General features: G+C 39.5%; 1 protein-coding gene across 1 annotated transcript in view; it reads right to left on the minus strand.

Annotated features, from left to right (window-relative positions):
- Nucleotides 1-3,070: 3,070 nt before the first annotated feature.
- ST6GALNAC3 (ST6 N-acetylgalactosaminide alpha-2,6-sialyltransferase 3) overlaps nucleotides 3,071-23,568 on the minus strand; it is a 610,381-nt gene continuing 589,883 nt past the window's right edge. Inside the window, exons 4-5 of the mRNA XM_025288426.3 lie at nucleotides 6,447-6,554; nucleotides 3,071-5,391 (exon numbers count right to left, since the gene is read on the minus strand). Of these exons, the coding sequence (XP_025144211.1) occupies nucleotides 5,205-5,391; nucleotides 6,447-6,554 (295 nt within the window). The 3' untranslated portion in view covers nucleotides 3,071-5,204. The remainder of the gene's footprint in view (nucleotides 5,392-6,446; nucleotides 6,555-23,568) is intronic.

Here is a 23,568-nt window from a genome sequence, read left to right on the forward strand (position 1 = left end):
TTTGATTTACCACCCAGAGAGTACACAGACTCAAAGATCATGCATAGTACAGAGATGAGTGTGAAACCAAAGGGTAATATTTCAGCTGCCATTGCAGATGTCTTATTTCATTAACCCAGGCAGCTGAACTGCTGCCAGAGATGAGGCTCTGGGGACAATTCAATGATAGGACCTGCCAGTTATACCAGGTAACCTCTGTATTCAACAGCCCTTAAGAGTATCAGTGACTTCATCATCCTCGATAACAAAAGATGACACTGACTTTTATCCATCCATTCTTTAATCCTCGAATTTTATGACAATAGGACGTGGCTTAGAGTTACCAACAAACATCAATGATAGAAAGTGTTAGTTGCTCAGTTGTGTCCAACTCCTTGTGACCCCATGGACAAGGCTTCTCTATTCATGGGATTTTCCAGGCAAGAATACTGGAATGGATAGCCATTCCCTTCTCCAGAGGATCTTCTGACAAAGGATCAAACCTGGCTCCTGTATTGCAGGCAGATTCTTTACCATCTGAGCCACCAGGGAAGCCCATATAGATAACAGAGAGTATTAGCAATTACTGAACTATTACTTCAATTATACAAATATTTCTATAGTTCAGTGGAAGAATTGTTTTGATCATGAGTAGAATCAACATTAATTGGAGCCCTTGGCTTCCAGGAATAGTCTTCCAATAAGTCAGTATGCATTTTCCAGCTACTATTCTGTGCTAAAACAAATAAACAATGTAATGGAGAAAGTACTAAAGAAAGAGACATGAGATTAAGTCTCAGTACTGCTATTAGTCTGGTTTATAGCCACTGGCAAGTCGCTTCACCCCCACCAGTCAATTTCCTCAAATCCAAGATGCAGGAGTTGGATGGTTTGGTCTCCAAAGCCCCTTGCAGTTTTACAAGTCCAGACAATGTACAAAGGCTGGCACTGGCTCCTTCAGTCACAGGATCTATGTATACTATGAAAATGATGAGGTCTTTCCTTTTAAAACTGCAGTCAAGGAAAAAGCATTTTCCCCTCTTGGCCCTGGGACTATAAATTATTTATTGTGCTAAGACATGCAAACAACTACACTGAACAACAGAGTTTGTTCTTTGCATTTGACATGCCACGCTAAACACTTTTTTTTTAATGAGTCATCTGATTATAATATTTTCTTGCTTACTGAAATTAAACTGAGCTTATAATTAATGTCCAGTTAACACCACTAGGTGAAGTACTTTAGTGTTTTTTGTTTTTGTTTTCTAAGGAAGTAATGAGTGATTCTCTTCTAGTGGCTTTATACTTCTGGAAAGGTCAGTGAGGTCCCCAGTTCAGACTCTTGTTCCCACGTGAGCTGATACATTCCAAATCTTCAAGGAGCAATCTCCTTATATAATTTTCTCTTTTTCACAATGGTCACAGTTCTTTAGCCATATAATAAACAACATGCAAATCAGAGTTTGCTTATGGTAAAGACAGGCTTATTTGAATAAGGGGACCAGTGTTCATTCACATCAGTGTGAATGGAGCTTGATGCGATGTTTTTCAATGTGACTTTAGCTGAACTGCAATCGGCAGAGCCTGTGATACAGATTGCTGTACTTTCAGGTCTGATTAGTGACTGCCGTGGCATATAATTGTGTCCTCAGTTCTGGATGTAGCAGCTTCTCTAGCTTTATTCTTTTGGCCAGCTGCTGATTGTGTTTTACATACTCTTAGCAATCAGTACATTTAATCTGGATCTTCTTTTTTCTTCAAGATTCAAAATGTAACCCAACAAATTTCAGATCAAGTCTAAACTAGATTTTCTATAATTCATACATATCAGTGAGAAATACAGGTTTGCCTGTATACCTTTGTATACACACAAACACGCATGAATACACATATATACACAGAGACTCTATGTGCATATATACAAACATCCTTCCAAATTGTTTTTTCTTTGATAGATTTGATAACAATGTAAAATCATATATTTTAAAAGGTTCCTAACATTACTACTATGTAAATAACTACTACTTATAACTTAGAAAGGATTCAAACGTTAATTTTAAAAACCCTTTTAAAATTTTATTGCTTTTCATCAAGGATTCTGCAGAGTTAAAAATAATATTTACTTTATTATTTTTAGTTTGCACATTTTTATGTTCATTTCAGAAAATCGTGGCCATTTCCAGAGTCCATTTGCCTAGAGCCTGATATGGAAATATTTTTATTTTTTACAAATATTAATTAACTTCTGAGATACATACATATCATTGATAAATAAGTTTAGTCAAATTTTTCCATGTTTAGATGCTGGGAAAAATCCCTTTTTAGTTAACTAGAACCTGTGATGTGGACCAGAAATTTGCACAAAAAGTTCTCTCCTTGAATTTTGCTCCTTTACCATTCACTTCTCTATCAGTAAACCTTAGGTGGAAAATTTCTCAACATAGGACAAATTAGACTTTGTATTTCCACTAGCAGTAGAAAGCTCAGGGTAAATGGGACTTTCCTAGTAGCCCAGCAGTTAAGACTCTGTGCTTCCAATGCAGGGGATGCAAGTCTGATCACTGGTCAGGGAACTAAGATCTCACATGTTATGGGGCATAGCCAAAAAGTAGAAATAAATAAAATAACAATAAGAATAATCCAATAATTTTAAAAAGAAGAACAGGAAATGGAAGCAGAGAATGTTAAGACTGCAAAAAAAAATAAGTCACATAATTCTATCAAAATGATAATGGCACTGGAAGTCATTCAATCAGGCCTACACAATAAGAATAATCTGATTTTTGTTTCCCAATCTTAGCAGAAAAAGGAGATAAGAGACAACAATAAAAAGTATAAAATGGGTTTAAGGAAAAAAAGGGAAGGAGAGGTGCCCCCTTACCCCTCCAAAGGAAACACTGCCTATTCTACACATATCTACCATCACAGACTGAGGGATACAGGGCTTCGCATAAGTCTCCATTCACAGACCATCACAGTGAGGCAGGAGAACACGGATGTTTTTTGAAGTTTCTCAGTAAAACAAATAGGGTTGGCCTTCCATTTACCAGAAAACTAAATCAACTACATTATGTCATTCCTTGAAACACTCTGATAACCAAGGTTTCCTTTTTATTTAAAAGTGGAACTTCTGTATCACAACAGGGGGGAAAAACAGTCTGTATTACAACCGTGACATTTTCATCTGTTTATTTTTCTTTGAGTGGGCATTTCTATCCATCATTAGCTTGCAAAAACTAACATATATACAACTGAAAATCACATGAGGAAACAGCAAAAGAAAAACAATAACAATTTCAACAATGAAAGTGGCACTTGGTCATTTTTATGGATGTGAGTACTGAGGTATTGAAATGGCAGAAGAGAAGAGGAAAGAGGATTTTGCACAAGAGGACCCATTTTAAGGACAGCTAATGGCAGGATTTAGCACTGGTAGAGACCTACAGAGAGCTCCTGAGTTGAAAAGTTATCATCGCTTGCAGCCTCCGAAACAGGCTTAGTTGAGCCCAGCTTTGTCCTCTGAATACTGGTAAGGATGTCTTTGGTCTCTGAGCTCCTCTCTCAGTAATTTAACCCTCTAATATTTGACAAGCAATGAGTGTCTGGAGAACAAAGTAATCTTAAGATGGAGACAAGAAACTATATTTCTTGGCTTATATTCCTTCCTGTTGTCCCTTTACCTCATCTTTTCCCCACCTAAATGGAGTCATGGGAAAAAAATCAAAAGTATCCTTTGTTCACAGGGTCCTAGTCTATGGCCAAGACCATCCTTGGGATACTTTCTGCATAATCTTGATATAATACATTTATTTGGCACTGAAATCAATTGGTTGCTAGTCTACACAAATGCTATTCTATACAAATATTAGCAAGGGGAGCAACCTGGAATATATTAGAGCAATTAACAAATCATAGATCATCTGCTAATATGTCAGAATGTGTAGGTAATAGCCCAGTGGGGTGGTCACGGGTATCACATGAGACAGCATATGTGAAAGACTCTACATGACAAAGCACTTTGGATATCAAGGTCATTATTATTGTGTTATTGTGGTATAGCAATTGATACACTCTGGGTAAAATAAACCTCCAAGAAGGCAAAAGCTCCAGTCAAATTAAATACAAGAAATCATTTCCTCTCCATGTCTAACAGTTGGCACTTGGCAATGATAATGTAATGTGTGGAGAGACACATCTAGGGCCTATAAAATAGAAATTTGAATATACAAATATATATTATGAAGTATGGTAGGATACAAATTGATGTAAAAATATGCTTTGCTTTCCCTGTTTCATGATTTTAAAAAGCATCAAATTTTGTGTTGTTGGATGTTGTAGTAGAGTTAGTAAACCCTTTTGGTTATGTTTTAAGAATGTTTTCACAGTATATGTTATTACAGTGTTGGTATATTATATGTTAAATAGCTTTCTGAAATATTTAGGACTTGACCAAAAATAACTAAACATTAATACAGATCATTCTAGTAATATGTTTAGTTATATTTGGGGGGGGGCGGTAGTAAGAATGGAGTGATGAGAGTAGAAAGTCATCAAGATTTGCTAGTTGGCCCATTCTGAACGAAGTGTTTGAGATCGTCAAGTAATCCTGATGGGTAGGATGTCCATGGTATCTTCCTCGTTAATAAGGAAATGGCCTGAGGCTTTATCTGTTGGAGGTACTGTTGGAAGAGGGGAAGTCAGAAAGAGGTTTCTTCCCTGCCCCAAAGCCAAGCTGTCACTGTGGCAAGTTTACCCAGAGAGCATTTCTTGGGTCAGTGTTTGACAATCAATCCTTCTTCAAGATGGTGGAGCTGCTCAGGCTCAGGAGACTAGAATCAGTAACCTTGCCTCATGAGGCCAAATCCCAGGGATTTTGGAAGTTATACACTGTCCAAGAATCCTGGGCAGCTATCTTGAAGGATAATCTTCCAATTTCTTAGGTCACTGTTGTCATATTACTGGCCTTCATTTCAATTCCAGTTAAATTATAAAGTGCAATATGTAATGTTGAACCTTCAGAAAGAACGTAATGAGCACAACCAGCCTCCCGAGTTCAAAATCCCAAGTTCAAATTACAGGTAGAATCACCATCCATATCTGAGAATGTACAGAAACTTGATCATCATTGTCTTTATCATCACCATCATCAGCATCAGCATCATTAGCATCACAATCTCAGCATCATGATCACGTCAAGTGGTGTGGCAAGGTCAGAAAAGCCAACATCAAGACACTGTCCAGTTTGGGTGTGTAAATATTATCCTGTGTTTCTTGGCCCATTTAGCAAACACTTTCTTTTCAGTGATAAACCTATGCCCCCCATATGGGGCATGTTCATGAAGAAAATATTCATCACATTCATCTCTTCCTTGTTCATAGTAATGGTAGGGGACTTTTCTATACCCTTCTGTCCTAGAAAAGAAAAAAAAGAAAAGGAGAGAAAGACTGAGATGAAAAATGAAGCACTCATTTATTAGAATCCATTATGTGCCCAGTAAATGCATTACTTGCAAACCCATGCCTGATTCTTGTCCATGAACTCAGTTAAAAGCTATTATACACAAAAGCTTTTAGAAAGACATACTAGGCCCTTAGTGCTTTAATAAATCAAATAAAATTTATGTATCACACCAATTATATGCAAACATAGAGCCATTCTTTGAGGGAGGAAATGGTGTATAATGGAAACAAACTTTGGATAACCTGATTGCTTTAGCAGAGCTTGAGGAAGCTTAATGATTTTCAGAGTAAGATATTTGGTTCATCTGTGCTCCATTATGCTTATAGTTAAAGTAGAAATATTTGATTATGAAGACTGTGGCTTAGGTACCATTTGACAATACTATTAAAACACTCTCTGAATGATACTGTGCCAATTGTTGGTAGGGAAATCTATTTCATTACCTTGATGAAGCATGGAAGGTTTATTATCTAATTAGAAACTATCCTACCAGCAGGGATATACTGTGGATAAACACATGCATTTTAAATAAGGATCTGACAGATTACTCACTTAGCAGTGAAATATAATTTCCAGGAATTCTTGTTAAGTATCAGCTTCTCTGAGGCTTCAGGACATTTTGTCCTTCAAGATCAAATATAACCATTGAGTAGATAACCATTCATCAACCATTAGAGTGGCAGAAACAACAAACCTGTTCTGCAAATTAAATAACCATTGAACTTGTTCTGTATTTTCAAGCCATAAGTCCCTGACATGCCACAGACTAAGGGAAAAATGTTCCTTCTGACATTTGACATTAGACTGTGGTAAATATTTTTCTTTTCATCATCCCTAAAAGTCACAACTTGATGCACTGACAATAAAATGTCATGTCAGCAAAGAATGCCAGGAAAAAAATTGTTGCTTTATCTGTTTCTCAGATTTATGGTATTAAAATGAATTGTGATATTTTGACAAGATATCAGAATTGGAGATGCATAAAAATAACTTCCTGTGATCTTACTTGCAGTAGGTGTCATTTATCATCCCGTAGACGTGAATGCCGTAACAGGCATCCATGGCCAGAATGAAGGTGAACCACCCCGTGCTGAGATAGGAGCCAGACTGGACTCTGTGGGGGGAATAAAAAAAACAAACAACAAACAAAACAACACAGAAGACATACACAGAGCAACAGCAAAGTGTGAGGAGAAGTGAGCAACCTTTCATCAAAAACATAGCACTTGTTATCAGGAAAAAAACATAAGGAAACTTGACAATCTGTCAAAGATACACACTTATTTTGAATTATCTCTGAATAGTTTATAGGCATACTCTCACTCTTACTACCTTAAGCCTAGAAGCTATGTTGTATGGAAGAGAAGCCATATGGCAAATATCTGGAGTCAAATAATCCTGCTCCCTTCAGGTGAAAAATAATTTATTTGACTTTCCGTAAGACACAAATTAGTGCTGTATATCAGAGGACAGGTTTTCTCAAGTTGCTTGCAGCCCTGATGGGAGCTGAATGATAATGGTGTTATCTTACTTACCTGGACATATCACTTCCTTGGAGGCTTGCTGGGCTTCTAAGTGGAAATTGGATGCAGTGTGAGTGAATGACTTGGTCTGTGAAAGCATTTGAAAAGTTTTCCTTCACTGTTTTCCTGGCATCATGAGACAAGATTTTTCCTTTATAAGACCTGTGTTACCAATCTCCTGAACATGTTTTAACTGAGCACCTACTATGCGCCCATCACTGCTGTAGATGACACAGATATATAAATACAGTAAGTATCAAAACAAGGCTTTCTGTCTTCACAGAGGCTAGAGGATTGGATCTGAAGATGGCTATGTTATAACGGTTGATCAGGGAAGGGCTTTTTGATAATAGACACAAAGATATGGGGAAAAGAGAGGGCAGGAGAGGTGAATGGGAAGAAACTATATGGGCCTACTGGGAAGGCAGCCTCATGTGGGCAGTTTTTCAACCCCCTCTTGGTCACCTAAGAATAGGCCTTGGGCCTGGAACACTTCCTTACCAAGGAGTTTTCACAGCCTGTGCTGGACGTACCACCTTGTGTGAAAGTAGCCTCTTCTGTTTCACACTCAGTGTGTACTCCTTTGCTCTGCTTAAGTGACATATAGCACCTGGCCAACCTCACTGCTCTAATTGTTCCCTGCAAAAAGGGGATGGGCTCCTTTGTTCTGTGGTGCAGGAGGGCTGCACGCAGGCCAACAGCCCTGTGTCAGCTGCTGGGAGGGACCTGCTCACTGTGTACTGATGTCCACTCTTACAGCTGACCTTGCTCTGTCTCTCTTCTTTGTGTGAGGAGAGCACTGTTCCATGCAGTACTTGACTGTGTTGTGTTTTCTTTGGTGGCTCCAATACCAAGATACAGTGGGCAGAAGTGTTTGGATTTCTACTCCTGATGATGAGCAACAGATGCCACTTGCTCAACAGACCATATGATGGAAGAGTGTTCCAGGAAGTGTTCAATATCACAGATATGAGGATGTGTGCTTGTATGTTTAAGAAAGAGATGGGAAGTAGAATAACTGAAGGGGTAGAGAAATTAGATAAGTGCTGATTTGAGGTGTCTGTCAAGTTGCAAATGGTTCAAGGGAATGTTGGATGAAAAGCTGGATCTCCATATTTGTCTTTGGCCAAGACAACCCAATCTATCCAAAACAGATGACTGCCAATCTCCTTAAAACTTTCCCCATGGGGGCATCTGGGTCACCCCAGGTTGTTTGGCAACTGTGTAGCACCACTTTCTAAAAAAGACTAAATTTCCAGTCTTCCACCTAGATGTCTTGGTGAACTGGCGCACTGTCCTCTCTCCTCCTCCACTTCACCGCTGGCACAGCACTCCCGCCAGTAGTTTTCCCCACTGATGTCCAACATCCTTGCTGCAGTTCTCCAGGACCAAGCCATCAGTGTGCTACAGTTAGGACCCTGAATCCTCTTATTCTTTCATAAACAGGTACCACTTAGTATCAAATCTCAACAGGTAAGCATTTCAGGAGCAAGGAACTCACAGCGAGGGTTGATAACTGGATTTTTAGCCTTTATTTTCTTCAACTTTGGTTGATTTGCAAGAGAAACAAACCCAGTGCATCTATATCCACCCCCTCTGCCTATTTGTCACCGAGTCTGAAATGCCAATATGTAAAATGACTTCCTTTGTATCTCCTGGTGTGTCTTCTAAATGGAAAACATTCCAGAAACAGTACCACATTGAGTTACATGCACTTTCCTCTGTGACGGGAACAGTTGCAGCAGCATGGGTTAGGAACAAGTGCCAAATGGGTGGGAAGACATAGCACAGGGAGGGGAAGATAGAAGAGAGCAACTTTGCCTATAATACAATGCAACCTGCAGTCAACCCTGCAATTCTGGTGTCTGAGGAGGAACAGCAATAATGGGAAGTGCTTAAAGCACCATCTGCTGAAAACGTCATTTGAAAATGGGGAGAGATCAGAATAGACAGGAGTCTTGACCAAAAGCTCCTAAATAAGATCTAGAAATTTAATCTACATACTGATTTTTTTCCAGTTATTCTTCTGTTGAATTGTATTTTTTCCCCTCTTCTTGCCTTTTCCTTCTACTTTTCTACCTTCCAATCCTCCCTATCCATTCTTCATTACTAGGCTGACCAAGCATTAGTAATGATCATAAAAAATTACAGCATTTATTTGCACATGATGAGAAATGACAGGTCTCACATATTTACCCACTTATTCACCTTTTTTAACAAACATTCATTGGGATCCTATTATGTGCTACCGACTATACTAGAAGTTGGTGATGAATATCAAACATTTTCTTAAAGAGCACACAGTCTAGTGGGGGAGGCCACACATGTTAAAGCAAATAATCACAATATAGGGTAACAAAGCAGAACCTGTGTGTTTCAGAGTTAATACCAAGCACAGTAAAGAACTGAGTGAGGGTATCTGGTTTCCCATTCCAGCTGTGACATGACTGGAATGTGAAGCTTTGGACAACTTAGCTTCTTTGGGGCATCTTAGTTTCCTTTTCCCTAAAATGAGATAGTGTAACTAAGGCTTATCTAAGGTTTACTCTCATTTCAAAATCAAACGATTCTGTGATCATCACTCACGATAGTCAATCTGTTTTCATCTTTAGCCATGTGGCAGTTCCATGCTCCATCCATGTAGGATGTGTAACTAACAAGCATATAACACAATTGGTCAGGTCACAATAAATGCACATTTGTAACATGGGAATGCCTTGGAGTGCCTGGGGTATATATGGAAAGGCTGCACAGTTTTATCTGGCAGTAGTGGTGGCTACCTTCCCTCAACTTTTGGAGGGAAGATGGCCCTTCCCTCCAAATATGGAAAACTTTCCATATCTTTCTCTTTCACACAATTGCTCATAGAAGGTGCTGGAATGGCTGTCTAAAACCAAAGACACCACCATACCATTGAGGGTAAAGATTAATTTGAGTGAGAAAAAAATTCTACATTAAGTCAAATCGGTTTTCTTTTTAGTGTTCTTCTAGGAGCTGGTCCCTCCACATAGTTGGTGTCAAGGACCAAGATAGCATCAGAAACCTGAGACATAGGAAGGATCGCTCATGAGACATATGGACCCCTACTTGGCAAAAAAAGCTCCCTTGGCTCTTTCTGGTCCAACCCACATAGCTGTTTCTGAGAGTCCAACAGCCAGACTTTCCTAGCAGAACCCTCAAAGGATAAATAGGGTACTGTTGTCAAAGTGATTTCTCTATGTGTTGTCTTCTCTTTACCATAGGAAAAGAGGGTCAAGAATTTCAGGGTTTGGCCTCTGGTCAAAGATCTTTCCATGTCTCCACCTAATAAGGAAATTTTTACCCCATTTCTGATGTCAATGGGTTTTAAGCTTCAACCAATTTATTTTGTTTTTGGAGAGACAGCATAATAATTAGCTTAAAAGCTCTTCGAGCAAGCTGTGTTGCATTAGATTCAGACTAGGAGGTTCATATGGCCCAAGTGCCCTGTCATACGACCATCACTTAATTAAAGAGTTGCATTTCCCCCCCGCCACTGGTGCCTCTGACATATTTGGATGTAAAATCATATGAGGTTTCCTACCCATAATACTTGCCTGGGCTAGCAAAGTGGTTTCTTCTCAATACTTCCAGCTAATATCCATATAATGATACTTTCAGTGGAAGAATGGCAGCTGCTGGATTAATAGAGGAATTCTTCCAAATAAATGAAGGGGCTTCCCTTGTGACTCAGTTGGTAAAGAATCCGCCTGCAATGAGGGAGACCTGGGTTCGATCCCTGGGTTGGGAAGATCCCCTGGAGAAGGGAAAGGCTACCCACTCCAGTATTCTGGCCTAGAGAATGTCATGGACTATATAGTCCATGGGGTCGCAAAGAGTAGGACATGACTGAGCGACTTTCACTTCACTCCAAATAAATGCCCTGATGATCTGGGTTCCTAAGGGAATTCACTGGCCTGGATGGCACTGCATCTGGGAATTCTTGTAGCTGCACCATTTCTAAACTCTCCTGCTGTGTGGGTATACTAGAAAGGAGGAAGTATAAATTTTACACCCCAGTTGACCTTTAGGAGGTTCAATAGAATCAGCGACAAAAAGACTTGAGCTGATACATGTGAAGTTGTTTATGCTTCTTAGCTTGGAGACACCTAGTGATAACTATCAGATGCCTTAAGAAATTCTAAAAGGGTCACCTCTTGGGCCAAATATTGTCTTGTAATTTGTCAGTCATGCACATAGCACTGTGTACTAGCTGGCCATCAGCCACGGCACTTTTTATACCTTCCACAATTGGGGATCGATAAAAACAATTATTGTCACCTACAAATAAACAATCAAGATTCCCATAGGGATGATAAGAGAATGTTAGCCCCTAATTCAGTACAATAGGAAAGCTTAAATTAATGCAGCAGAATAATGAGCCATGTTGGGGGAGGGGGTGGGGGAAAGGCAAGAGTATTAAAAGGAAGCTATCAATCATTTGTTTCACCAGCCAACTTCGCATCCCACTGCTCCTTGGTAATCAAGACACTTACCACTTGGAAACTGCTAAAATTTACTTGCTCATCTCTTGGAAAAATGATGCTGTCAACACCTTGATGTAGCACATGTTTGAAGGCATATCATTTAAAATATGATTTTTCATCTACTTTATTACCAATAAAATATAAGCTACCATGCCCCTTGATGTTTACCCCTGTTCCTCGATGCTAAAGGCCATCACATGGCCACAGGTGTATGTTGTCTGTCATGCTAGCCTTATTTTTTTTACTAATCCCAATATCTTCATTCACCTGCACGCTTGCTTCTGAGCATGTTCCCTCATCTTCTCATTTCTGGAAACATACTGCAAAGCATTTTTTTCCTAATGCCCGGTAAGCTGGAACTTTCTAGTGAGTGACATGGGATAATTCCAGAGGAGGAACTGAGGAAACAGAAATGGTTACTTTTCAAAAGAAAGCTGACTTACACTGAATTGATCTATTTACAGAATGCTCTCATGACTGAGTAACTAAACACACACACATACATAGGATGCTCTAATTATTGAGCACCATTATCTCAATGACTTGGATTCTGAACTCAAGAAGCTTATACTTTGATGGGCAAAATAATAGCACTTTCCCTATATCAGGGTTTTTTAAATCTTGCCCTGCTTTAGATGCGATAATTCTCTGTTGTGGTGTATGCCCTGTGTAAGAAGTTCTCTTGCACATTGCACCAGATTCCTCTTTGTTCCAAGCTCCTCTGAGCTCTAAGAGGACAGTAGACTTCTTGACTTGCTGGTGCATGGTCTTTGGCCAAGAGAGATTTGCCATGGGGATGTCTCTGACCCCAAATCAAGGCTCTCCAGGCTCTGCTTATGTACATTCCCATACTTTCTGCTCACTGTCCCACTGGCTTTCCTTACCTAGCCAAGCATCTTGACAAGTCTATCTGAAGCCATTCAGGTCTGGTGTATACTGAATTATTATCTTACCTTGCAACACAGCCCTAAGAATCAACATACTTACTTGGCCTAAACCCAAAGGGAAGTTCCTAGCCAACAATGGGGGCTGTGCAATGCGGAAGGGAAACCAGATCAGGGACCAAGGATGAGGAATCCAGTTGCCTCCATCTCTGTGGCTGCCGCCTCTTCCCAGAATGGTTCCTTTGGGGGCCTTTGTTTCTACTGTTTCTAATCCATTTCTTCTACGATCCAATGCAAACAAGGCCCAGGGCATTCCAAGTGAAAATTTCAAAAGCATAATAATCATTTATCAAAGCCCAAAGGGGATCCAAACCCTTCCTACAATGAGGGTTTACTGGAGAGCACAATTGTGGCAGCAGTTTCTGCTGAAATCTGCTATACTCAGGAGCAAAAAGGGATTTTTAAAAAAGACTTAATCAATATTTCATATCTTATTTTAACACTATTGGACCTCAGTTCTCTCATCAATATACTACACTGGCAGGATAAATAAAAATAGTAAAGTGAGTTTCTATATACCTTTCTAGGGAGAAGGAGTATCTGGCAGAATACAGATTATTCAATTAAAAACATTCTTCTATTTTTTTCAAAAGCACATGGATAATGAAAGAATATATTTAAACAAAGACACTGGCCAGGAAAAACAGCTGATGATTATCAGTAGCACCTTGGGATTGAATCTAATATTGTGAAGCAGTCTAATGGAAGCAGAGCTCAAAGTGTGGAAACAATTTCAGCTGTCCCCAAGTCATATATTTTTGTATATCATTCGATAGTTGGGAGCTATGGTAATACTCTAGACTTTGCCCATTATATTAACAGTATATATTTGTACTATCTATCAATGGGACGTGCCCAGCAAATCTTTAGGCAGCAACAACTTTCTGCAAATCAGGTGGCAGAATTCTCCATCTGGGCTTGAATCATTTACAGATGGACATAAACTTTTCAAATGGATAAAAATGTCATACTGAGGAAGATTCCAAAAAGAATGCACTGGACAAAAGGAGTCTAGGTCTGGAGAATAATGAAATATGGACCCTGGGCAAATGGAGAAAGCCATAAATTTTTTAAGACTGTACTACCATCCCGATCAGCTAATGCAAAAATGCCTGAGCTAATCAGTAGACACTTGGACTGTAAATATAACAAATAGTTTTCCTAACATAGAATCAACAGGACTCTGACTAGTGATGAATGCAACAAAATTGTACAAAAGGAGCATAATAAGAAATGACTGTGTTCTTTGCAAAATGTACATTTAAAAGTAAAATGGTTCAGCTCCCAAAGGTATGATTTATGGCTGCTGTAGAAATAGAAGATACCACTCACCAAAATTACTTTGTTCATTCATCTCAGAAATTAGAAGGTTATTTTGCTCCTGCCCTTGGGCTTTAAAGCCCCTTCAATTGGAAACGTTGATTTCTGGGATTTCATTCAATTTTTTAAATGAACAATGGAACCTCAGGAATGACAGGGACGGATAATGGAGGTCTCTTTGGACCACTTCATTAAAGCAGGACTAGATCCTTAACCATTCAGTATTGGCTGAATTGTATCCCCTCCAAAATTTTATGTTTAAGTCTTTACCCTCGTTTTGACGGTGTTTGGAGATGGGGTCTTTGGAGGTAATTAGGTTTACATGAGGTCATGAAGTTAGGGTCCTACTGATGGTACCACTGTCCTATATGAAGAGGGAGAGACCAGATGACCCTTCATGTTACATGAGGACATAGCAAGAAGGCCACAAGCCAGAAGGAGATTCTCACCAGAAACCGATCATGTTGGCACCTTAATCTCAGGCTGCCAGCTTCCAACACTACTAGAAAATGAATTCCTATTCTTTAAACCACCCAGAGTATGGTATTCTATTATAGGAGCCCAAGCAGACTAAGACAACGGGTACCTCTTGGGGCCCTTCCCCAACAAACATAACCCCCTACTCTTTCTGAACTCCCAAGTCTAGTCACATGGGTCCATTTATGGCTCCTTAGTACATCTTGTACCTATCAGATTCTTCCTTTTTCTCTCTTGACTTGTGTACATTTTCCTTCTTCCTGAAATGCTCTCCCCACATCCTCTCCAGTTTCTAATCTTATCAAGCTTTGATTCTGCTTACCCTCGTCCATTAAAGAAAGATTTGGTGAGTACACTGTAGGTGTGAGGCACTGTGCCAGGCACTGGAAAGACCAAGCTGCCCTTGATCTCAACTCAAGGTCAAGGTGGGGAAACAGACTCAGTGACTGGTTTCAAAAATGGGGCCATCGAGAGAGTAATCCCCTTACAGGTGTTATGAGAATACTGAGGGAAGAGAAACAGATCCTGCTGGAGGGAACTGGGGAAGGTAGGAGGTAAGAGCTGAGCTCCAGACTAAGGGTAAAGACCAAGCAGATAAAGGAACAGGAGGAGACCTTTCAGGCAGGAGGAATAGGCTATGGGACTGCACTGAGGTATGCGAGTAACCAGAATACACAATAGTTCTGCTCTGTCTTCTAATCTGGAGCAAACCTCAAAGAATCATCAGTACTTAATTTCCATGATAAATTATTGTTTAGAGACAGGATGCACAACTAATGCTGATTTATTTATCTTCTTTACATTATGTTTTGAAATATTAGAGATACCTTGATGTTTTATATACCTAGTTTTTTCAGCTGAAGGAAATTTATGGATCTGGCAAAAGTATCCAGGGGAAAAGTGGCAGAATTATATTTTTACTTCCTCATTAAATTCCTCATTAATTCAGAACTGAGAAAAATGTAAACAATATATGATGAAGAATAAAAACAATTAAAAAATGTGTGAGGCTATTGGAAGTACCCAGTGGTATTCAACTGTGTTATAAACTAAGTTACAAGTCATGAGCAAATGCATCTAATCTCCGTGTAGTCTCCAAGCAGACATCCTCAGTATACACCCAAAGGCTCTCAACTTGCTCCACTTAAAAAGGAAACAGTTTTTACATAAACATTTAACTTACCAAGAGTTTTTAAATTATTATTCTTGGACATGAAAATGGATACCATTGCTGCTTTAAAGACCTGAACACTTTGCAGTTGCTTTCTGGTCAAGAAATGCTGAACTAAATGTTCTCTACAGCAACATCTCCTCTACTCGGTGAAGCTTCTCGGAGACGGGATTCTATCATGTGCCCAATCTCTAGCTGTATTTTTAGCACAAGAATTATTATCACCACTTTATAGATAAGTGTTAATAGCTTTAACGTTCAAAACACTTTTTAGAATTTCAGCTGTGGTCATGTTTAAACAATGGTTTTAGGCCATTGACATGGATATGTACATCAACTTTAAAAAGAAATAAAGGGGTAAGTCCTGAAAATAAAGATCAAGTTCCTTTGGTTTACTTCATTCCCCAGGCATGGCTTCCTTTCAGCCCTAGGATCTTAACATTTTAATAAGTATGTACAAATATCACATTTTAATAAATTGTCCTCTTTGGCTTGTGTCAGCTGAAGGAGGCATCTGTTCCTTGTGACCAAAGATTTAAAGTTGGATTGGTTGACCTCCAAGATCCTTTCTAACATAATGAGTCTACTTAATACTCTGGGTATAATTAGGGAGTCAGTTCTACCAAATCCTTAATTCTTATTAGCTATCACTATTTGATCTGATCCTAGTTCTATACTTAAGCTTAAATAAGTTGCTTCTTTCTAACTTACCCTTCAACTTATCTTGAAATCATGCCCTTCCTAAACTGATGTAGTCTTCAGTATTCTGAATGCTAATCACCTTTCTCTACCTAAGGCATAGGTGCCTGTTCCCTGCTAACCTGATAAAGATAATTAAAGGAAGGTTTTGACTTTCTCTCCTAGTTCTCTTATCAGAAATTCCTTCTGCATATACTTTCCTTAAGACTAAGGCATAAAAAAAAATGAAAGATTATAATCAGGTAAGAGAATATCTAAGTAGATAAGAGATTTTTTTCCTGCCACTTTTAGTTTTTAGAAGAGAAAAGAAAGGTCTCACTTTCCCTTAGTTTTTTAAGTTAATTGGAACTTGAGTTAAACCAAGCTTTTCCTTTAGAAATTGTTGTAGCACAGAATCAGACTCAAACTTGTTTCTGATAAAAATGCTTTCTGAGCCTTGTTTCACTTTCAAAGTGAAAATTTCTGTTTAAAAATAACATTTTGAAAAGTTGAGGTATAACTGATATTCAGCATTATATTAGTTTCAGTTGTAAAACATAATGCTGTGATATTTGTACATACTTTGAAATGGTCACCACAATGTCTAGTTATCATTCGTCACCACACATACAGATTTTAAAAAATAATTTTTAAACAACTAAAAGTTTTAACAAGGATTAAGACAGAGACTTGAGATGGTTTCACCCCACTGAAGGAGAACTATGAATCCAAACTTATTGCTAAGGTCTGTACCATTGGGATCATCACGAAGCCAGCTCCAGCCATAGTCAAGCAACCAGCTACACATAATAGTGAAATTTCAAAAATACAAAGCAGCCCTGAATTTCTGGTTAAAATTATGAATTTCCTGCCTATCTGAATCTACTCTTTCTGAGTAACATGGCTTAATAAATCCTGAGGTAAATTATTTTGAGGAGAATATTGGACTTTAAAATCTTTGGCTCTGTGGGTCACAATAAACTGTGGAGAATTCTGAAAGACATGGGAATACCTGACCACCTGATCTGCCTCCAGAGAAACCTGTATGCAGGTCAGGAAGCAACAATTAGAACTGGACATGGAACAACAGACTGGTTCCAAATAGGAAAAGGAGTATGTCAAGGCTGTATACTGTCACCCTGCTTATTTAACTTGTATGCAGAGTACATCATGAGAAATGCTGGACTGGAAGAAACATAAGCTGGAATCAAGATTGCCAGGAGAAATATCAATAACCTCAGATATGCAGATGACACCACCCTTATGGCAGAAAGTGAAGAAGAACTAAAGAGCCTCTTGATGAAAGTGAAAGAGGAGAGTGCAAAAGTTGGTTTAAAGCTCAACATTCAGAAAACTAAGATCATGGCATCTGGTCCCATCACTTCATAGGAAACAGATGGGGAAATAGTGGAAACAGTGTCAGACTATTTTTCTGGGCTCCAAAATCACTGCAGATGGTGATTGCAGCCATGAAATTAAAAGACGCTTACTCCTTGGAAGGAAAGTTATGACCAACCTAGATAACATATTAAAAGGCAGAGACATTACTTTGTCAGCAAAGGTCTGTCTAGTCAAGGCTATGGTTTTTCCAGTGGTCATGTATGGATGTGAAATTTGGACTGTGAAGAAAGCTGAGCGCTGAAGAATTGATGCTTTTGAACTGTGGTGTTGGAAAAGACTTGAGAGTCCCTTGTACCACAAGGAGATCCAACCAGTCCATCCTAAAGGAGATCAGTCTTGAGTGTTCATTGGAAAGACTGATGTTGAAACTGAAACTCCAATACTTTGGCCACCTGATGCAAAGAGCTGACTCATTTGAAAAGACCCTGATGCTGGGAAAGATTGAGGGCAGGAGGAGAAGGGGACGACACAGGATGAGATGGTTGGATGGCATCACCAACTCAATGGACATGGGTTTGGGTGAACTCTGGAAGTTGGTGATGGACAGGGAGGCCTGGCATGCTGCGGTTCATGGGGTCACAAAGAGTCAGACACGACTGAACGATTGAACTGAACTGAACAGTTGGTGCAGTGGGGTTTCCTTGATAACTCAGTTGGTAAAGAATCCACCTACAATGCTGGAGACCCTGGTTGATTCCTGGGTCAGGAATGTCTGCTGGAGAAGGGATAGGCTACCCACTCCAGTATTATTGGGCCTTCTTTGTGGCTCAGCTGGTAAAGAATCTGCCTGCAGTGTGGGAAACCTGGGTTTGATCCCTGGGTTAGCAAAATCCCCTGGAGAAGGGAAAAGCTTCCTACTCCAGTATTCTGGTCTGGAAAATTCCATGGGCAGTCCATAGGGTCACAAAGAGCTGGACACAGCTGAGGGATTTTCACTTTAACTCTTTTAGGTGGCGCAGTGGTAGTGAATCTGTCTGCCAATGCAGGATTCACAAGATGTCAGCTCTATCCCTGGGTCAGGAAGAGCAGGAAGTAGCAAACTGCTCCAGTATTCTTGCCTGGAAAACCCCAAGGACAGAGGAGCCTGGTGGGCTACTGTCCATGGGTTGCAAAGAGACATGACTGAGAACACATATTTATTTTTAATAGGAAAAGTTATGCTGTACCCCTTTATTCCCATCTATTAAACCGCTTTTATGTAGCTCACTAAAGAAGGACAATTCAATTAGTAAAGGTCAGAAGCAACAACTGACACATAGGTCTTCAGGGACTGAGAATTTAAGTATCTAACTTAAAGAAGGAGGTTTTATTTGTCATTTTTCCAACATGCTGACTTTCATTGACTACCTTACTCACAGTATCTTTGCCAGATTACAGGCTATCATCAATGTGTCAACAGGCACACTAATCTAATTCTTCTACTCTAGCACCCAGGGATTCCTAAGAGGGGCATCTGTTTGCTCTAGCAGAATACCCAAAGTCAAGTGACTCAGTGATGGAATCTTCCTTGAAACAATCAGAGCTAATGGAGTCTCACTTACTAAACAAGATTTTTGTCCACTAAGGTAGAATGCTATTCCAATTTAATTCTGCCCAGGAATTTTAGTCCTAAGAAATCCATTTTCATCTGTATTCTTGAGAAGGGATAGGGCTTGAAGTCTATCCAGATTTTTCTAACTGAGCTGGACCCCTTGCTTAGTGAAGAGAAGAATTTCTTTCATGGAGGTGCGTTTTCCCCGTAGTGTTGATACACAGGTTGGCTGGCAAACTGCAGAAAGGAGCTGTGTGTTTGTCATGTTTACTTACAGTAAGTTTGTACCTGGAAAGAAGCCCTTCTATACACAACCTCCGCATTCCAAAACTTCTCCTGTACTGGGTCTTTTTATTTAAGGACCAACTTTCTGATCAGAGAAAAGATAATGGTAGTAATTCCATTTTTTCCAGCAGAAGAGATGACATTTATGTGTCTCTGGAATTCTTCTAGGCCAGTAATTTTTTTCTTATTGAGGTATAATTGGTTTACAATATTGAGTTAGTTTCAGGAGTATAGCATAGTGATTCAGTATTTTTGCTAGTTATTGCAAGATATCAGTTATAATGCCCTGTGCTACATTTTACCCTTGTTGCTACATTCAATAGTTCATATCTGTTAATCCCTTACCTATAATTTGTCCCTCCCCTCTTCCCTTTCCCCCTTGGTAACCACAAGTTTGTTTTCTATGTCTGCCAGTCTATTTCTCTTTTGTGTATATGTTAAGCTCAGTGATTTTGTGACTCCAGAGTAGACAAAATTTCATAAAATAGGAACAAGAACACAGAGCAAAAGGAATATATCTTAGAAAATGCCAAAAGAAATATGAAATAGAACTTAGAAAATGCTTCTCATTTGAGAGCATCTGATTAAAATGTGAGTGTTGTTTTCTCCACAGACTTTCCTACATTGCAACAATCACAGAATGTCAGAAATCTCTGTGCCTCGCTATATAAATGAAAAGGACATAGGAAAACAGTTGAGAAGCTCCTCCACCTTGCGTCTTTGCTTTCACCAGTTGGTGATAACACTTTGTGCCTATGTTTCTAACTAAAGAGGCTGCAAAGAAATGACGAGAAGAGCTACTGAACTCTGAAGGCTGTTGAACAGCAGCAGGAGATGAACAGAATTGCTCCTATTTTAGGAGCCCACAAACTGGCTTCCCTTCATTCCTCCTCTCTTCCCCTTCCCTCTGCTTAGTCTTAAGTGTCCATAATCATGCCAAGAGGATGCAAAGAACTACATTGTTGCTTTTTGTAGAGAAGATATATGAGGCATGAAATTTTGTGAAAGCCTCACTCCAAAATAAGAAAGTAGATTGAAGGGAACTTAGCCTTCCTGCCTCATGAGCCAGATAAAGGGAAGTGGTGAGTGATGCCAACTAACTGGCCTCTTACCAGCTCCCTCCCCATCATCACAGCCCCGATCCTTGGGCTGCTAGAGCCCAGTATTGCAGACCCCTCCACCATTTTCTCATTCTGAAAAACTTTACTGTCATCAGAGGCCAACATCTCTGATGTGATGATTTTGACTCCACAATCCTATCCCCAGGGCTTCTCTCGTAGCTGTCAGTAAAGAATCTGCCTACAATGCAGGAGACCTGGGTTCAAATACTGAGTCAGGAAGATCCCCTGGAGAAGGAAATGGCAACCCACTCCAGTATTCTTGCCTGGAGAATCCCATGGACAGAAGAGCCTGGCAGGCTACAGTCCATGGGGTCTCAAGAGTCGGACACGATTTAGCAATTAAACAACCACAATCCAACCCCTTCCTTCTCCCAGGGACATCCTTTCTTCCTCTTTAGTACTTGGATCTCACTCTCTACCCCCAGAGCCTTGGCTCCACTTCCCAGACACAGCACTGATTCCACTCTCTGTAGAGGCATTGTTTACACCGTCTGCACCTTTTCCCAACTCATTTACCACCACTGCTACTGATAATGGGTTCTGATTTTATTGTCCTAGGGATAAAGTCTGGTATTTGTACTTAGTAAGAGTTCTTTTGAAAAAAAAAAAAAAAAAGCTTTCCGGGTGATTATAATGTGATGTGTGTAGCCACGGTTGAAAATCACTGCTATAAATGCTTGTTAGGTTTGAGGATTCTATTAGAAGTTGAGTTCCATTTTATTATGAATTAAATTAGCTTTTGAGGATTAGCCTGAGAATCTAACCACCATTTACAAAATTTGTTTCTTTAGGAAAATGTTTCCCGATTTATAAATAGCTGACTTGCAAACTGACTGAATATTTGCCAGTGAAGGGATGATGGTCACCAAAAATATCTTGGCCTTTTTAAAAGTTTATTTATTTAATTGAAGTAGAGTTGATTTACAATATTAGTTAGTTTCTGATATACAGCATCTCTGCTGCTAAGTTACTTCAGTCGTGTCCGACTCTGTGCGACCCCATAGACGGCAGCCCACCAGGCTCCCCCGTCCCTGGGATTCTCCAGGCAAGAACACTGGAGTGGGTTGCCACAGCATAGTCATTCAATATTTTATAGTTTATAGTCCACTTAAAGTTGTACAGCAGTGACATTTTATTTTCTTGGGCTACAAAATCACTGCAGATGGTGACTACAGTCACAAAATTAAAAGATGTTTGCTCCTTAGAAGGAAAGCTATGACCCTTAACATATTAAAAAGCAAAAACATCACTTTGCTGACAAGGGTCTGTATAGTCAAAGATATGGTTTTTCCATAGTCACGTATGGATGTAAGACATGGACCATAAAGAAGGCTGAGTGCTGAAGAATTGATGCCTTCACATTGCGGTGCTGGAGAAGTCCCTTGGACTGCAAGGAGATCAAACCAGTCAATCCTAAAGGAAATCAACCCTGAATATTCATTGAACTATAGCCATTATTTGTAATAACTTGGTTGTTCAGTCACAAAGTCGTGTCTGACTTTTTGTAACCCAGTGGACTGCAGCACACCAGACTTCTCTGTCCTTCACAATCTACTGGACTTTGCTCAGATTCATGCCAATTGAATCAGTGATGCTATCTAACCATCTCATCCTCTGCTTACTTCTTTTCCTTTTGCCTTCAATCTTTCCCAACATCAGGGTCTTTTTCAAAGAGTCAGCTCTTCGCATCAGGGGGCCAGAGTATTGGAACTTCAGCATCAGTACTTCCAATGAATGTTCAGGATTGATTTCATTTAGGATTGATTGGTTTGATCTTGCAGTCTAAGAAACTCTCAAGAGTCTTCTCCAGCACCACAGTGTGAAGGCATAAATTCTTTGGCACTCAGCCTTCTTTATGGTCCAACTCTTGCATGCATACATGACTACTGAAAAAACCATTTCTTTGACTATACGGACCTTTGTTGGAAAAGTTATGTCTCTGACCGTAGGCACTCAATTGGTCAACTTAGTTGAATAATTTTGGAATGCAAGGTGTTCCTAAGTAAGAAATTGCTAATATTTTCCCCATGGAACTTTAAATAGTTTACCTATATATATATATATACACATTTTTTTAAAATGATATAATAGAGACGTGTGTGTGCGCTCAGTCATGTCCAACCCTTTGTGACTCCATGAACTCCTCTGTCAGGCAAAACTCTGTCCCTGGGATTCTCCCAGCAAAAATACTAGAGTGGGTTGCCATTTCCAACTCCAGAGAATCTTCCCAACCCAGGGACTGAACCTGCATCTTTGGCATCTCCTGCATCATCAGGCAGATTCGTTACTACTGAGCCACCTGGGAAGTCCATAATAGAGATACTTACTGATATATCTGAGAATATATTACATGTCAGAGATACAACCCAGATTATCACACAAAATTTGATAAAACCCATATGTACCTCTTGTATCTATTTACCTTCAGAATCAGATTTCCTCCCAGCTTTATTGAGATACTAATGACAATTGGTTGATCAGTGGTAAAGAATCCACCTGCCAATGCAGGAGACATGGGTTTAATCCCTGGGTCAGGAAGATCCCTTAGAGAAGGAAATGGCAACCCACTTCAGTATTGTTGCCTGGGAAACCCCATGGACAGGGGAGGCTAGCAGGCTATGGTCCATGGGGTTACAAAAGAGTCGGACACAACTTAGTGACTAAACCACAACAATGACACATAACATATGAAAGTTTAAGGTGTACAATGTGGTAATTAGATGCATGAACACACTGCAAAATGATCACCACAATATGGTTAGGTAACATTTCCATCCCTTTATATTATTACAGTTTATGTGTGCTTGACATTTAAGATTTATTCTCTCAAAAATTTTCAGGTATATAATACAGTATTGTCAATTATAGGTACCATACTGCACATTAGATCCCCAGCTCTTAGTTATCTTGTAGTTAAGATAGGAAAAAAAAAAATCCTTTTTTTCGGTCAGTTGAACCATAGCTCAGTAAAAAATTCCTATTTCATCTATCAGGATTAAAGTGTGCTCTGTATTTTTTTTTTAATAAATAACAAATCATACCACAGGGGTGGCCATATATGGTGCTCCAAAGAAAAGAGAATAAACAAATATGGGGCTCCAGAAGGTGGAAATATGTGTATTTGTAATTGATGGTACCCACAGTGGATTTCACAGTGGACTGTGAAGAAAGC

Source organism: Bubalus bubalis, chromosome 6, assembly GCF_019923935.1.
Source record: "Bubalus bubalis isolate 160015118507 breed Murrah chromosome 6, NDDB_SH_1, whole genome shotgun sequence".
Taxonomy (NCBI): domain Eukaryota; kingdom Metazoa; phylum Chordata; class Mammalia; order Artiodactyla; family Bovidae; genus Bubalus; species Bubalus bubalis.